The sequence below is a fragment of the Aphelocoma coerulescens genome (genome assembly GCF_041296385.1).
Source record: "Aphelocoma coerulescens isolate FSJ_1873_10779 chromosome Z unlocalized genomic scaffold, UR_Acoe_1.0 ChrZ, whole genome shotgun sequence".
Lineage (NCBI taxonomy): Eukaryota > Metazoa > Chordata > Aves > Passeriformes > Corvidae > Aphelocoma > Aphelocoma coerulescens.
The window spans coordinates 44,473,252-44,490,906 of record NW_027184085.1 but is presented as its reverse complement, the minus strand read 5'-3'; the positions used below and the strand labels follow the sequence as shown (position 1 = coordinate 44,490,906).

Sequence of the window (17,655 nt, the reverse complement as noted above, 5' to 3'; positions counted from 1 at the left end):
CCCCTGTACACAGCCTTCCTTACTGACCATCTGCTAATAGTGCCCATGTGTGTATGAAATTCATTTGCACATTTAAATTGAAAAGCTCCATTTGCTCAGCCTGCCTATAACTGTGCTCTCTTGCTGGGTTGAATATTAGGTCTCTGCATATTAGGTATGCATATTATCCAGTGAACATAAATTGCAAATGCCATCCACATCCAATTATCTAGAGTTTTACTACATATTTTCTACATATAACTCAAACATTAAGTACAACAGTACATCAGCTCTCCAGGTGTCCATTTGGCTGGAAGAATTAGTAGGGTGCTGGCATTTAACTCTTGACCTTGAAAGTGTAATTCAGTCATGGTGTTGCTGCCAACATGAGAGGTCACTTACACACTCGATGCAGGATACAGACATTGGGAGTAAGACACTGAGAATCCTCTCCATCTGACAGAAACATGCAATTGGACAGGTTAAGGTAAACAGTCCCTAACCCATCTCTAATTTCCTCCTGCCTGCCTCCAGGAAGGAATTTCACCAGTGCAAGGATCAAATGCACTGGCTGATCACACATGGAGAGGATTTCAGACTTATGTTACCTCCCATGATGCTTGGGATTGATCTGCCACTCTTAGTGATCACAGCTACACTGGCACGACTACCAGTCCACCAAAAAAGATACAGAATCTGTGTTCGCAGCATTCCTTCCCTGGATCTGTCTTAACCTGCTCCCTCCAAAGTGAGAAATATTTAAACGAGTTACAAGGATGTACTCTGCAGATGCAGCTTGCCTGGTAGCCAAGAACAGCATCTGATTCAGAGCTCATTACACCAGGGATCTGAAGCACCAGTTCTTCATCAAGACAGATCGACATGCATTTGAATGAGCTGCATCACTGCTCAAGGCAACTCTTCATCTTTACTGCAAGATTAGTGTTCAAGATTCTTCTGGCCTCTCACAGTCTCTGAGACAACTGTTATCCTACTGTCTGTCAAGTATTAGTTGCCACTGTGTCAGCTAATGGGTTTTGTGCAGATCATTAAAATATTCAAGAAGTATGCATAGCCTGCAGCTTGTTTTAAGCCAAATATTTCCCCAGTGGGAAATGGAAAGAAAAAGCCATTCCAGGGAAATAATAAAAGTCATACTAACAGTATGAAAAGTACAGTGTAAGATTAGACTCCAATCCTATTTCACTGTGTGCCCTGTGGAATCACTCCATGTTTGTATTGTTTTAAATAACATAAAATATTAAGGAATGCAAAACAATCAATGCAAGTTTTGGACTTTCTTAGAATGGAAAAAGGCTGGGGGGGGTGGCATTTAATCAGGCGAAAGCACCAGACATTTAAACCTACTGTTTGCTCAGAACAATAACTAAACTGTTGAACCAATGCCCCGTGGCACTGGATGTTAGTGTTTGAAAGCTTACAACGGAATTTTAGCCACAACTGAAAGAACATTCTCAGTTACTCAGTTACTATATATAAAAACACAGACATTTCAAACAAAAGCATCACATGTGGTTAGCTCACTTCTAATTTGAGAAGACTAGAAAAAGCTTTCTGCCACAAAGTTTGTGCCACAACTGGCACCAGTAGATCAAATGAGTAGCTTTCTCAATGCAGGTAGCTGTGGCTTTCACACCTGGCTATCTGCCTACTGAAAAACACCCTAATATTTCTTCCCTCGAGTATGGCTTATCCTTTTCTTTTAGAAACCAATCATCGCAGTAATATTCCTTATCAAACCTGCTGACATTTTGGAAAGCTCATCTAAATACCTGTCAAGACACTTGACTGTGTTATTAAGAATCATGTTTTGGATCATTGTGAATATTACCAGAAAGATATCAGTAACATAGCTCAGATTCCACTTTATAAACCTCAGAAAAATAATGACTATATTAAATTCTGAACAGCTATTACCACCCCATGAATAAATGGTAAACTTTTAGACAACCTCAGTGGCAGATAGTATTTGTATAAGCTTTAGGCTGCAAAGCTGTGTCCAGTCAAATCCTTCCTTATTCAACATAAATTCTGAACATTTACAGCTCTGGAGCAATGAGCTTTTCTGTGTTGAATGAACCAAACAGAAACAAATGGACAAACAAAAGAGCCAAATGCTCAGGGTTGGGAAAATAGTTGTCTCCTCTGTTGGCTTGGTCTGTAGTCCAGCAGGTGTCATCTCACATCTCTGTTCAGGTGCAGCAACCATGGTTACTGAAGTTGGGAAGGCTGGGATGTAATGCCAGTTGCTTTTCGCCCCACAAGTACACAGTTTTCAGGAAGGGTGGGGTGGGATAGGCAGCCTGATTGCTCAAATGTTCCAACACTGTTCAGTTGTAAAGGGGACAGACCATGCTCCCAGGCCAAGGGTGAGCATGGCTAGGCTACATCTACATCACATACCACCTCACTGTGGCTCTGTCCTTCATTAAAAATAATTTACATGTGTCTTCTTCCAGTTCTCAGTGCCTAAATTGTGGAAAGGGTGAATCTCAGCCCATCCAAGTCGTGTTTTCATGGCATTACTGTAGCTTTATGATTAATTTCCTCTGGCACAGTTGAAGGTACCTGGGAGTCTTTGGGGGTTGCAGTGTCTGTTAGCATGATATGGGAGAACTGCTCAGAGTGAAGGGAGCTGGGCTGGGAGGATGGTAACCATACTGCCTCCTGGTAAGATCTCAGTGCACTTAATCCTTGTACTGTACTAAATCCTTATATTGTACTTAGATGTCTTGAAAATCAGTACCTGGCATGGCCCGAAATGACACAAGAAAGCATGTTAATGATGAAATGGGCAAACGCTGCTCTAGCACGCCATCTCACTTCTCAGCTTCACTGCACACAGCACTCTAGGTTTAGCCTTTTTGATCATCATAACTAAGAAATGCCCCATGCTATTTTAGCTTGCAACAGAATTGATAAAATTTGGAAACTGGAAGGCTAAGAAAAAGTTTCCTCTCTTGTAAAAAGCAGATTCCTGTAGAAGGGAAAATTTGGAATTACTTTACCAAAGGATCTCAGACAGCTGGATACTGTGATTAATATAAACTACCAGTAAGGCCTATGAGCTCTGTATATCCATAATGAAGTTGAAATGACTAGAATGAAGAGTGGGCAGTCAGGAAAAGAAAATCTTATGAGGAAATGCAAGAGCCTTTATATACATATATACATAGTCACTGAAAGAAACAGTTGCTCCAGGGCATAGCTTTCTTTTCAAAAAACAGAGTGGGTGTTTTGTGATATTTGCCAGCTGCAGCAGATGCAACTCAATGTTACTGACTAGCTGGCTAGTGGTAAATATTTAGGAAGATGCAAACCTAGAAGGAAGATCACACTGTAAAAGGTTGCTCTTTAATTGCTGCAATGACTACAGTGATTCCTTCTCCTTGCTGTACAGGGGGAGAATGTCAAGAACAGCAGAAACCATTAAGAACCTCCGGGAACATTTTGATAATGAAAGTCACAGGAGATACAACTTTCCCATTTTGCATCCAATTAGAAGAGGTTACCAAAAGGCAATTTAGAAGAGATGTGGACATGAAGGATAGGATAATAATTTCTTCCCAAGGGTTTAGCTTGGCTCCCACTGCACTATTAAAATACTGCTAGGATAGGAATGTGAAAGAAGACTATTTTTTTAATTTACCTGATAGAAACTGCTATAGTCTACCTTGAGTCTCAGCCATAGAGTGCCACTGTGTTTGTGGAGAAGCTAATGAGGGGACACAGTGATGGTTTTCAAAGCCGTGCATCTATGGAAAAGTTCACATTTATGTGGTCAGTACTCTGCCTATAGCTTTAGAAATACCATTTCTGTGATGCAACTTACATTTTTTCAAAGTAAGTAGTGATTTATCAAGGGGTTATTCTCAAGTAAATGGAAACATTCAAAGCCATACACTTTGCAAGTTATTCTGAAAAGTAACAGTTTACTTTTCTGTTCATCTTTTATCTACTGCTGTGTTATTCTTTGTTCCCACTCCCTAGACAACATCATCTGTCTCTGTGGTTGACCAGAACTGTCCAAATTTTAAGCTCATCATGAAGACAAAGCAATGGATCCAGGCTCTTGACTCCTTTGTATTTCATTAAATTTGTGTTTCTGCTTCATCACGGACCTCCACTGACAGACCATGAACTTGAAACAACCCTTCATGGACTAGGGCCCTGCTGTGCCACAGGGTGTCTGTTCACAGCTGATGCAGCCTAAGATCCCCCCTGGAAGAACGTGGACTAGAAAGCCCAGAACACACCATCTAAGAAAGCCTGCTCTGTGTGCCTCCCTGTCAAGGAGCCCAGCAAACCTTTGGGCATGAGAGAGTAACCCAAATTTGGCAACTTAAATTCCCTTTGGGATTTTTCTCTCTGTGGGACCTTTCCTTCCAAAGCTGAAGCAAGAGAAACTCTACCTCTAAAAACAAGAAAGTGAGCTGTCATCCTGTCTTTCTAAGGACAGAAGGGTCTCCTGAGGAGTGCAAAGGAACGTGCATTGCTAGTCTCTCCTGGGGTTAACACAAGAGAGTTTATAAAGTATATACATGCAAGTGTGAAGGCAATGGTTTGTGTTTGTTTATTTCAAGATGTGCTTTCCTGAGTAAACTCAGGGTAAACTCTCTTTGGGGGCAACACATGGAAGATAAGGACACGGACAGAATATCTGGGCTATAGGGGTAAGCTGGGAACTGCCTATTGTATTAAAATACAAAAATTATTGTGTACCCATGCACATGTTCATAATTTTCGTTGGTTGAGAGTAACCTTTTTTCATACTTGTTCTGAGCTTTTTGTCTCCTTCATGCCTTTCTACAAAGCACTGAAAGTCTTGATTTTAACATGGATAATGACACAAAAGAGATGCACGTTTCTGTCAAGGTTTCATACCCCATTTTGTTCAGAGATCTCTGCCCTACTGGCATGACCGCCTGTCATGTACCTTTACTCACTAACAACTACCCTGATGCCTCATAAGAGGGAAGATTTTGAGAAGGCTGATCCAGTACCACAAAGTATGCTCACAGTTGGTACCCAGAAAGAGTAAAGCCAGGAGGAACAGGAGTCCTTGAGAACCTGTTTTTGTCACAGTGACAATTCCAGGGACTTCCTTGAAGACACAGTGACCAAACAACCACAGTCAAAGCACCAACACATCCCTGTGCTACAAGCTCATGTCCTCCAGTATAGCAGAGGCTATGCTGGTACATGAGAAAGATGCTTATTTTGGTCTCAGGTGGGCAGATAGTATGATGTGTCATTTCAACAAAGTATGAAGAAGAAGTCAGAAAGACACAAAATAATGCTCTCTTAGGAAAGAATTTGCCATTTGACCTTGTGGGAAGAACTTCAGAGAAACCAGGCCTTATGAGCAGACTTTTGAAGACAAATTCCCACATGACTTGCAGGGTCTCAGAAGCAGAAGTCCAGACATACCCAGGGTTCCTGAGGAAAGCTAGGGGAGCCCACACTTTCCAGCTGAGGCATCAATTGACAATGTGACTTTTGGACAGCTACCTTGGTGTGAGAGGCTCCCCCACTCCATCCCTAAGGACACACAAAGTCATTAAAAATCGTTTTGCTGAAAGATGGCAGGAGTTTCTGAAGTTAGAACCTTGGAGAAGACATGATCCTGAACATGTTGAAGGCAATGGAAAGTAATCTTCGGAAATTCCTTCAGAAATACTATGACTAACAGAAACCTGTGAAGTAGATTTTGTGACTTGCATTCCACCAGAGTAGACTGCTACACATTTGATAACCCTTTCTGTGGTGTAATTCATGACCTCAGGAAAGCACATCTTGAAATAAACAAACACAAACCATTGCCTTCACACTTGCATGTATATACTTTATAAACCAAGGTATGTATGTATATTTACACATTAACCACAATTGCCTCATTATATACAAACACTGAGGCAAGTGCCAGTCTTACAGATTTATTCTTACACGCACAAATATACAGCTAGATAAAACCAATGTCCCTAAAACCCTTCCACTCTGGCAGCTGTATTTAAGCCATACAAATTGTTGCACTTACTCCTTTGTGACTGTTATGTCAGCTGCTTCCACTTTTAGCACTGCTTACACCCATCATTGCCTTTTACCTCTCTGACCTCCTTGAAGGAAAAAAAAAAAGAGGACAAACCCCAGCATGGAAGAGAATTGACTTGACACTAGTGGTGTTGTCTCTGAAGTTTGACAGGTATGAATTTCCCAGTGGAGCGGCCTAGCCCAGCTGAGGTTCCCAGTGACAACCCAAGCTCTCCTTCAGAGAGAGACTGGGGAACCAAGAATGCAACTACAGAAAAACCTGCAAGATTAAGTGGTTTGGAAGAAGGCATTTAATGTCACACCATCTTTAGACTGGGAGTCATACAAGAGATTGAAAGCCATGTCTCTGGGACATGTTACCTGTTTGCATGAGTTTGCCTTATCTGTGAAATATCACCACAGGAAACACTGTTTGTCATGCCAGATGAAATCATAAAGGTACTGAAATTACCACTGCATTTTCCACTGTCATTGGTGCCCACCATGGAGAATGAAACTGGAACATACTGCACACTGTGGTAGGTTTTAACAACGGATTGACACGTGTTCACCACTGCTCTTTCATTTGGCTTTCACGAACTAGGATGTTTAAACTCATTTTACATTAAACAAGAACTAGTTACATGACCCTGCCTTTACTCTCTCACTGTGCCCTTAGAACAAAGCAAAGTATTCTCTCCAGAGGCCATTATTCAGAGAAATAAACCCACTGAAATGGTAAAACAAAATACATGAGGTGGTATAGTGTTTTCCTTTGACCCACAGTCCCACCAGGGCATCAAGTGTATGGCTTTCCTGGAGAAGTAGCCTTTCAATCCATGGCAGAGATGAATTAAATGCTGATAGCTGAAGATATTGGACTAATGTTTTGTAAGAGCAAGAGTTGGGAGTGCTGCTGTGCTAGCATAACTGCAACCTGAGTAATTGCCTTCAACGTCTGAATTCCTTCAGCTTTATGAATTGGTCACAATATTCTCCTGTTCCCATCCTTCTCCAAGTGACTTTACACAGTTATTTACTATCTCATTAAAAAATTCTGATTTTTCACCCCAAAATAGCTGCATTTCAGAAGTTTCTGAGGTGCAACCAGTGTATTTAAATTTTATGACAAAACCACAGAAGTTTTTTGAGATAAAAGAAGTTGAACATGTGTTCAATGGTTAGGCATTATTCTCTATTTTTTTCTGATCCTTACACTGTGTGGCAGCACTGTCAATCATATTATCATCTTTGTCTCTCGGTTGCAGAGGGAATATAAGAAATTAACATCTGTCAAACTCAGAATAAAATGAAACCAAACAAAACAGAGTAAATTGAATGAATGCAGAAAAAAATATATGCTGTATTTCACTATACTGCAAGATACCTACTCATCAAGTCACGCTGTATCTTAAACAAATTGCAATTCACACAGACCTCAGTAAGCAGGAAAGACTCTCCATCTGTCTTTCCTTGATTCCACAAGTTTTTGCCACACATCAAAGACAAGTGCACTCCTATTGGTAGGTAGGTGCCTGTGCATGAGCACCATCAAAAAAATAAAATAAAGAAATCTAAACAAACCTCCAAAAATCAGATAGCAGGACAACTTAAATGGTCTAAGGACTTGATACAAACCAAGATTACCCTTTAAAAAATTGCTTGAAATACTAACAAAATCAGAAGGTTTGGGTAAGTATTCTGATGGCAGAAGAAAAAGCCACATAAAAAAGATATCATTTGGGGCCCAAGCTCTCTGTCTACCAGAAGTGCTGATTCATGTTTGTATGAGTTTTAGAAAATTCTTGTTTTTTGAAAGTGGACTTCTGTCAGGCATAATATAAATAAATACAGGGAGAAGGATTGGGTTCACTTTAGGAGAAAAAGGAAAGCAGAATTCAGCAGAAACTTAACTTGCTTTTTAAGATTTTAGAACACAGATGATCTATTGGCCAGGCTGTTTGCTTTGTATATGCAAAAATGTTCCTGTTAAAAATACTCTGTAAACCAGTGATCCTAATGTCATGCCATAGAAGGTTTTATTGCTCAGCATGGACCATTATTATCAAAGCTGTTCAGTATTGTACTTAAGAAAATGTGACAGGCAAGAAGTCTTTGCATGCTTCCTTTCTGTGTGCTGGATCTGGTCATAATTTAATATACATGTTGGAATCTCTTATTGCATGATGAGAAGATGAAGTGTTAGGAAAGTCTTTTGCTGTGCCAGGCTTGGAGCTTATAAGTTAATAACTCCAGAGAGGAAAGATGAGCAATCCAAACTGGCACATTTCTTACCCAATTAATCTTTCTTTTTAAAATTTCTGTGCAGGTTTTAGAGGCCAACATGAAAGTCGGTAGGAAAATATGTTTAAAGTCAGCTGTGGGGCAGACGACCAGCACTGGGTTTTTCTCTCCAGGAAAAAGCTAAACAAACTCATTCTGTATTCATCTGAAAAAAAAGCCACAGGCAAGGCGGGATCAGCCTCCCACCTGTTCTTTATTCATATTCTTGCCTCCAGCTGGCCATCACATCAACCTGCTAGGTAGTGGGCAGGAGGAAGCATGCTGCAGAGAATATGCTCTGGGCACATCCAGTGCCATGGTTGCCAGCTCACCATCTTGCACAAGCAGACAAATCTGAACTGAGAATCCCCGTGTAAGACAACCACATCTGAAACATGCAGACTACATGCCCTGGCTCTTTGCTGGGGGAAGCGCCTCCACACACATTTTAGGGAGAAGCCCTTAGTAGGCAGCACAAACAAGTATGAGGGTAATGCTGCAAGGTGCAGCTAAGCAAAATGCTTCCATTTGACACATACTCCCACAGGCTTTGTTGCTGTGAAACTTCCTCATTTCCTACTGCTATAAATTCTCAGTTTTTGATCCAGTTTAGCTCTCAGAGCATGGGTTTCCAGACTGATGTTGTCCATAGAAACTGTAAGCTTAGGTGTAGAACCATTCCTGGTCTGTACACCCATACTGTGTTGTTTGTGGTTCCACACAACAGGAACCAGGGTAATTATAAACAGCCTGCATCCCACCAATTCTCTTCTCCCTTTTTACACCATACAAATGCTCCTACACAATTCCTCCACCAGAAGCCTGTGCGCAGTGCTGATGATTTTAGCCTAGGAAACCTGACTGCTTTGAATTTACTTCCGTGGATGTTGTAACTTACAAACAGGAATGTACGTTTTGGGACCAATTTTCTAAGGAAAAGGAGAACTGCCATATGTATGCTATTGGGGTGAGAAGCCAAGATTCCTTTAACAAGTCCCAGGAGAGCAAAAAGACCACCACATTTTCATTCTCTAGTCTTGAATACAGAGTTGACTGAAGCCTTAATAACAAGGCATTATGGTGAAGTCTCAGATTTAGTTTTTCCACTCCAGCTTCTGAGAAAAAGAAAGTCATAGGGTCATAAGACACTTGTCTCAGAGTATGGCAGTCCTGGGAAACAAGGGGTAGAAAAATGTCTTCCATTCCCAAATTTTCCAGTGTGATTAAGAATGGCCTCTATAGTCCTTGGTAGTGAGAGCACACAGTGCTCTAAGTACTGTTGGTTTGTTCACTTCTTTCAGCAGGAAAAAACCCAGCACAGAGAGCTTCATTGTGAAGGAAAATGAAAGTTGTAACCTAGGGCATATAGTGATAAGACAAGGGAAGTGGCTTTAAATTGGAAGAGAGTAGATTTAGATTAGATATTGGGGAGGAATTCTTTACTGTGAGAGTGGTGAGGCACTGGCACAGGTTGCCCAAAGCGGTTGTGGATGCTCCATCCCTGGCAGGGTTCAAGGCCAGGCTACATGCGGCTTGGAGCAACCTGGTCTGGTGGAACATGTCCCTCTCCACAGCAAAGGGGTTGGAACCAGATGATCTTTAAGATCCTTTCCAACCCCAAATTCTATGATTCTGTGATTGCACAGTACAAAATAAATATATATGAATCAATCCTTTGGCCTGGGTGGAAGACAAGGTGGGAAGTATTTCTACCTGTTAGGAGCAGCATTAGCAATCACTGTCAAAAAGCCTCACACTATGAAACAGGACAAAAAAGCATGAATTTCCTTACTTCTCCCTTGGATTACTGACCCCTTAATCAGATCACCAGTCCTTTATGTGAAACTCGGAATGCCTAATGGCTGTTCTTTCTCCTTTCTTTAAGCACGGAGGTCCACACTCTCAAAGTGGACTTGATTTTGGGGAGTGTGGGGATATGTGCACATAAAAGGGCAGGGTTTGGGATGTCAGTTGTGGAGTGTCTTATAGAGATGGGATTTTTTTTTTTTTTTTAAGATTCTCCCTCTCTGAATATCTGTCACTGAAACTCCAAAAGAAGCAAAGCATGACACATGTCTATTCTCTTATGGAAGCCCTAGGGGAGAGAACCTACTGAATCACTCTGCTGTTTTCAGGTCTTTCCCGGTGTCTGGCCAACAGTGACAGTGCTGGCATGTTCTCTAAACATCTGCTATTGTCTGAGAAGTGGAAGGAAACAGTTTATTTTATCTCCTGTGGCTGTTACAAGATTGACAGTGACAAGTGTGAAATGGACATGTCCCACTGAAATTCAGAAAAGAAAAGCCCTAAGGAACTTTAGAATAAGTACGTGGACTCAATTCCCTAATCACTCTGTAGTGTGAGTAGACATCCACATCTGTTAGCAATTAACATTGGCTCTCTCCTGCTTTTCCTACCCAGCACAGGCAGCAATATCCAATACTCCTCTCGCCTCCACTACTTATTTTAGTGACTTGAACACTACTAATTCCAGTATACATTATTGCTTCTGAGAACAGAACAGAGAGGATTTACTGTTTTAAATTGCTCCAGAAATTATTCCTGCCTACTCTGCTGCTAGGCATCAAGGGGAAAAGGAGGCCAAAACCCAACTCTTCTCACCTTGCTGGCAGAAAGCTTCTTGAATAACCTATCAAATTTCTCTAATTCTTTCAACACACACTTAAAAATTATCAGACTAGCAGCTAAGAAGAAAATCTAGAAAAATCCAGAGATATGGCTTTGACCTTTCCTCCTGGTGCTGCTACAGTAGCTATTAGATGTGAGTTAAGGGCATTCATGTATAGTTTTTTATGAAGCACATACCTCATTTTATAGCAACACTGGAACTGTCAGGGTGGATTGTACCTACCTCACCTGACATCCTATTCCTAGCAGCTGGCAACCACTTACTGCTTTAGGGCAAGATTAATACCCTACCTCCCACAACCCCAATGACTTTGACTGTGTGAAGTGGGCTTCCAGACTGCTCCGAAACCGGCTGATAGATGGTGGATTTGGTTCTAGTAAAGAGCTGGAAGGCTCTTCCTAGTGAGTCTCAAGGGTAAAATTGTATAGCATTATGGCTGTAATGCATGCTTTCCTGGGAAGCATCACTACTGAGGAAGAAAAGAGTCACCTTCCCCACTGGTACCCCTGCAGCTCCCAGTGTGCTCTTGAGATAAGCAGAGAAACAATCTCTCTGTCCTAGGAAAGAACCATTCCTTGCTCTCTTCTCTCTCCAGCTGAGGGAAGACACCCAAAAAGATGTCCTCACCTTCCTTGTCTTCTTCCCAAAGGTACTGGGGCACAGAAGAAAGAGTCCAAGGAATTCTAACAAGCACCAGGTGGCACGTGGATGAAGGGAAACACACCCAGGTGGGGATGCTGGACCTGAAGGTGCTCCAGCTACCCCAGGGCCAGGGGCTGTGGAGGCAGAGGAGACAGTGTTTGAAGCCAAGGGCATGGAAGGGAATTCCAAGTAGGAAACACTGGTGTAGTTTCCTCCTCCTTTGCCCTGCCCAAACCTACATTTGACCATTCTGAAGGAAGGTGTTTAGACCTCAATACACAAAGAGCATGTCTCTGAAAGTTCTAATAATATATAACAAATAACAATTGCACCTTTAGTTCAGGAATCCCACCCAGTCACTCCGGATCTCTTAATGCACATTTTTTTCTGAGTTAGGAAGGGAGAAATATACTTGAGGGTCTTGTCAGCAATAATTTAAACAACTTGTATATACTTACAGGAGGAAGTGTTTGTTCCTTCTGTTGAAGCTTGTATCCTAAGCATGGGTTCTGCAACACACAGAAGTAACAATAAAGTTGTAAGAATACAGCCACAGCTCCAGCACTATACTGGAAGAGCCTGAACATCTTCCCGCAGTAGAGATTTCTTTTATTTTTATTTTTTTTTCTCAGTAGTCAGAAACCCAGCGGAGCAGAGAAAAAAATGAGATAGCTTGAGAAAGCAAAGAACTTCAAAGTTGGTTCAGCATGTCCTAGGCGCACTGTGAATAATCAATTACAGCAAAAATGCTCCATAGTCCTGGGAGTAAAGGCCAGGAGAAAAACTGGCAAAGACAGAGTAAAATTTTCAGCTGTTTCTGACAGCATCAGAGGAAAGTGGAAAGGAGCAGGTCTTGAAGCTCCACGTGCTGACCCAGGAAGTACTAGGTTCTTATCTTCTTCTCACATAACTCCAAATGAACAGTAAGGCGTTCAGGTCTATCATAACTATAGTTAAGGACTTCTGTGGCTTGGAAGAGAGGAGGGTCCATGAGTGTCACCACCTCTGCAGAGAGCTGTAGATGGAAGGGAAAGCAGAACACATTCCAGACCAGAATGGGCCATAGCACCAGCCCCAAAGTGGTTACAAAGAAAGGAAAAAGAATGGTGGATAATCTTGTAGGACAGTGGAAGGAAATGAACCTCAACACAAATTACTCAAAGGAAGCACTCAGAAAATTTTATAGAAGAAGCAGGTAGCCTGAAGCTGGGTCTGAACTTCCTGAGCTGTAGGAACCTGAACCACACAGCAATTAAGAGCCATGTGTTTGGGGGGCTTCACGGGCTTTCACCATCTAGCAAATCATATATGGTATCATGCATGGATAAAGAATTCAAGAGAAGGCTTGAGAAGTACTATCAGCTGGAAGGAAGAGTTTGAAGAGAGAATACTTTGCATAAGGTGGCAATGTGATGTGCCTGTGTGAAGTACAGGTGGCTGACAGCTGGTCTGGGAATTCTAGGAAGCAGGTCAGGCATACTGCATGCTCTGTAGTGAAACATTTAACATGTCATGTCACACAGAAAAGATGAATCTGTTGCCTAACAAAGCCTGGTTTTAGGCAGAAAAAAGCCACTCTCAGAAACTAAGACCTCTCTGTAAGTTCTCCTATCATCAAAAAGTAAGTGTGTAGCAATACTTCAAGAGACCTAGAACCCGGTGATTTGAACACCAGCATTTCACAATAGTCTATCTTCAATTAAAGAAAACACACTAATTACTTATTATTTTCATCTGAAAATCCTGGAAAAAAATCAGCAGTGCCCAAAACCCCAGGCACTACTGGTCACCAGGAAACTCATGAAGTGTTAGAGAAAAGACATGGTCTGGACCCAGAGCTGGGATAGAACAGTAGGATAAACAGCACGTGACTGGGTTTGGGACTAAGCTGGTCTCTGCTCCAGCCACATATCAAAGACCTCCTCAGAGTTCCATGAGAAGACCTCAACAAGCAGCCACTGAACGTACTGCTTTTTGTGATGTGTTGCTTGGCATGAAATCTACCAGTGCAGAGATTCATCAGGAATGCAGCCAACTTTTTGAACATCCCAGCTTCCTCCTCTCCAGCAGCACAATAGCAGTAAAGAGGAGGACAGTACTGTAACAGCAGGCACTTGAAGGGACATAAGCAGGGAAAGAGACCACTCAAGAACAAGAACTTTAATTCATGGGAAAGAAGGCAGCAAAGTGCAGGGACTACATTCTTGCTGCACAAGGGAGAAGGCAAGGCAAGCCCAGTGGAGTCAGTGACCAGCGTGTCACCTTCTTTGAACAAAAATGGTTCCAATGGTTACAGGACACTTGCTATTAGCTATGTAGTCTCATATACACCCAGTGAAGCACCAGTGACAGGCCCCACTGAGAACATGAAAGAATATGGGCACATCCAACGTCTCTTCTGTCAGGCAGCAATGCCAAGATTTCAGAAGTAGGTCGCCACACACACAGATGCATCAAAGGAAAGACTGCAGGCATGCTAAATGCAAAATCTGGCAATCACACTGTTTTCCTTGATCTAGCCTACAAACACTGTCATTTCACACTAAAACCTGTCTCTGCCAGACATAGCTTTCCCAAAAAAGCTAGCAGGACCCCAGCCTCTTTGCCAAGCAGGGTATGTGCATCTTGTAAATCCTTGGGTTGCTCGGCTTATACACGTTTATCTACAATCGCCTCAGCCGAAGTCAGCAGTAGAGACAACTGCTTGTATTTTAGCCATATATAAAGTAACTCTTAACAGTTAAATAATGAAAGTGGCTCCTCACTGGGGTCAGTCCCAGGAGTAACTCTGGAAGTATGCAATCTGTAAATGCAGGCAGGATGCTGAAAGCAAATTCCATCAGCCTGAAAGAAAACTACCTGGAGAAGGCTCCTAGTATGCCAAGGCAGCTTCAAAAGAGGTTAAGTTACTGACAGTGAGTTACCTTTCTACACTCACAGACCCTGCAGAGCTGTCAGGAATTGTATGTAGAGCCCTGAAGAACAGAGGCAACAGACTTTCCTGAGGACACATCAATACGCCTATACACTCAGCAAACTCATAAGGAGCTGCTAGGATTTATAGGAGAAGGAGGTAAGAGCTATTTTAAAACATAGTTCCTAACAACACAAATATTCCTTCGCTTGGGCTGCTGCAGCCTGACAACTGTGGGCCAAATTAGCTTCCTTGATACAGCCACAGGACAGTAAAAAGTATGCTCAACCCTTCTTCATTCTTTTCTTGGTCCCTGAAGTAGCTCAAGTAGGCAAGGTGATACACAGAAATGGAGCTGCTGAATGTAGATGAATTGTTCTCTCCTAAGAAGGAACTGTTTCAGAGCTGTAGAAGCAGTTTCAAGAAGAAATGAAGAGAAAGAGACAGAAAGACTCTGTTAATTCAACTTACGTGAAGAAGTTTTTGTCACTTCTGTTGATGCTGGTATCTTGCTGGTCCTCTCTGGAAAACACAAGAGGCAACAAGAAGTTATAATATGGTGTCAGGTGATCCTCTAACAGTATTCAGCTCCAGAATGGACAAGGTAAAGGAGAAAAAGGTGTTCAAAGAAGCAAGCTTAAATTTTGCTTCAGTGGGCAGAAGCTTCAATCAGACATCAACTTGCAGAAGTTTCCTTTTGGGAAAAAACAAAAAAGGATGGTGCCTACTAGCAAAATTGAAGAAAAAGGCCTGTTTCTTCTGAAAGAACCCAGTTGTTCAATCTCTCGTTTTCCTCTGGGAATAACTGATCAGTGGCAACAGGAGAAATCATGCAGATGGCTCTGTTTCTGGAAGATGTCAGTGTGAGTATTCACTCCTTATGCTTCTAGGCAGTTAAATTTTGCAAAGATGTGTCCCTGTTCATATCACTTGAATTGCTGTTAAGTACATCCAATAGTGTCACTTGCCACTTCAGGGAAATCTTCTGAGTCACACATGCAAACCCCATCCCTCATGGACTGCTGGGGGCTCTGTGACAGAAATCAGACAGTTGCTTTGCTGAAGAGATGAGAAAAGTTGCGCTTCCATACTGGTTCTATGTATATCTCCACACACTATTGCTAGTTACATTCTGGCAAGGACTGCTTGCACTCACTTGTTGAACCAGCTGATGGCTAAGGGTGATGATGCTGCCCTGCTTAGATCCTTGCTAATGCAAAATGCACAGATGGGAGAAAGCAGGATGCAGAAAGCCTTTGTTTAGGCTTCACAGACTTGCACAGAGACCTTGTTCCAAAGACAGCAATGATTTGTGAGTGCTCTGCTGTCCTTGCAAGCCACAACTGTGTGCAATTTCTTAGGTGTGAACAAATCGCTCTTCAGTTGTATTCATCAACAATCTTGGACTTCCCCAAGTTCTCAAAATACATTTCAGGCTTTAAGTGGCGCAGTTCAATGCAGCTGCACAAGTTTCAACTCTACAGCTGGAGAAAGGCCCTGAATGCCAAAAAAAAAGTCTTGCCCTGAAACCTCAAGGCACACCAAGAATCCCCTAGTAGGTCAAACAAACAGAATTTAGAAAAATCCTCATAAGAGATTTAGGAAAAGGAAACTCAGGAATGTTTTTTTGATCTGTTTTGTGAATCTGGATTCCAGTGGCTCTCTGCTCATTGTCTCCAGAGTTTATAGAAACTTGACCAGAGACAAAACTAGTCCAGCCATCTTCCCTTCAACATCCCTCTTGTTAAACTTTAATATCAACTCTGTATTTTAACTTCTTACTTGCTTGCTTTTCTTTTGTATCTTTTTTTTTCCATTTTGGTCCATCTTTCTTTGGCAAATATACTATTTGCCTAGTTAGTACATCCCAGTTTCATCTCACTAATGGGAGAGAACGTGTTATGCAGCATTTCCTTGGCAGCCAGAGATGCGTGGCATGAAAGGGAGTATCCATATGTAAAATTCTTAAGGTCAAAACCTTTGCATTAGGTCTTGGAACACAGTGGCCTGTAGCCAGGCAGTTTTCAGGACCATTTTTTGGGCATAACGGCAGTTTGCTGTTGTGCAGCTGGGCTGTCTGACAATTAACCTTTCTTAATCACATCAGGAGATGGAACAGGTCTGACAGCTGCATAGCTCAGCATCTGGCACAACTGGAGCAAATTTTTCTTTCACCATTAAAGAAACCATGTTCCATTTAGTGCCTGTGCTGAGCTTGATGGAGCATTTCTTACTGGCACCTCCCCAGCCCAGCTGTGTTAGTACAAACGCCGACAGGAAGCTTCCCTGCCAGTGGAAAATACAGCCAGAGCCTCCTACACCTGAAACGTGCTGAGAAATACATTTGGAAAACATGTGGCAAAGTCACACTTTATCAAGCTCCACTAGTAACATTTGTGTTAGCAACACTAAAAGTGGATGCTAACATTTGGAAGACACAACATTTGTGTGTGTTGCTTACTGCACACAGTACACCACAATGATAACAAAGGCATTTTACACTACCTGAGAAGGCTAGCACAGATCCACATGACAAGCTATCTGAACACAAGAAGCAAGCAAAAAAGAAGTTTCTCATAGCAGGCCGTCAGTACTTGCCTGAGGTGAAAGAGCTGGAACCAATTTTTCAATCATGATACTTTTGCTGCTGCAGTCTGCTAGGGTGTGGTGATGGCAGCCTGCAGCCCTGTCTTCATCATCACCATGTTTAAGTCCCCATGAGGAGCAGCTACCTCAGAGGCTACAACCAGTTCTGTCCCCTGGCACTTCTAGGAATACTGCCTTGGTGAAGTGCTGTTCCCTGAAACTGGGTATATTTCTGCTGGGGCTTACTCATGTAAAAGTTTTAAAGAGCAGGCCCCTGCAGCTTCTCAGTCCTTTTTCCTTAGTACTCTGGCCAGCAGTATCTTCTGCTGTTTCATCTGACCTACCAGGGAAGAGCTCCTTTAACTCACACAGGACTCCCAGCAACCCCACCACCTTGCTGATATGTTGATCCATCCTTCCAGATAGGGAGCTTTTTCTGGGCTGCTGAGAGGAGACAACTACAAGCTCTGCTGTACAGCTCTGAGAGAAGCAGGAGGTCCCTCTCCTACTCAGCCAAGACCTTTTCTCCACGATAACCACATATTTAAGA

At 42.2% G+C, this 17,655-nt stretch overlaps 1 protein-coding gene across 4 annotated transcripts in view; it reads right to left on the bottom strand.

Annotated features, from left to right (window-relative positions):
• Positions 1–17,655, bottom strand: part of NRG1 (neuregulin 1) — a 183,112-nt gene that overhangs the window by 122,166 nt on the left and 43,291 nt on the right. Inside the window, exons 4-5 of one of the 4 annotated variants that reach the window (XM_069001467.1) lie at positions 14,991–15,041; positions 12,064–12,114 (exon numbers count right to left, since the gene is read on the bottom strand). The exons of the other annotated variants lie outside the window; for them this stretch is intronic. Coding sequence (XP_068857568.1) covers positions 12,064–12,114; positions 14,991–15,041 — 102 coding nt within the window. The remainder of the gene's footprint in view (positions 1–12,063; positions 12,115–14,990; positions 15,042–17,655) is intronic. 4 annotated transcript variants of the gene reach the window in all.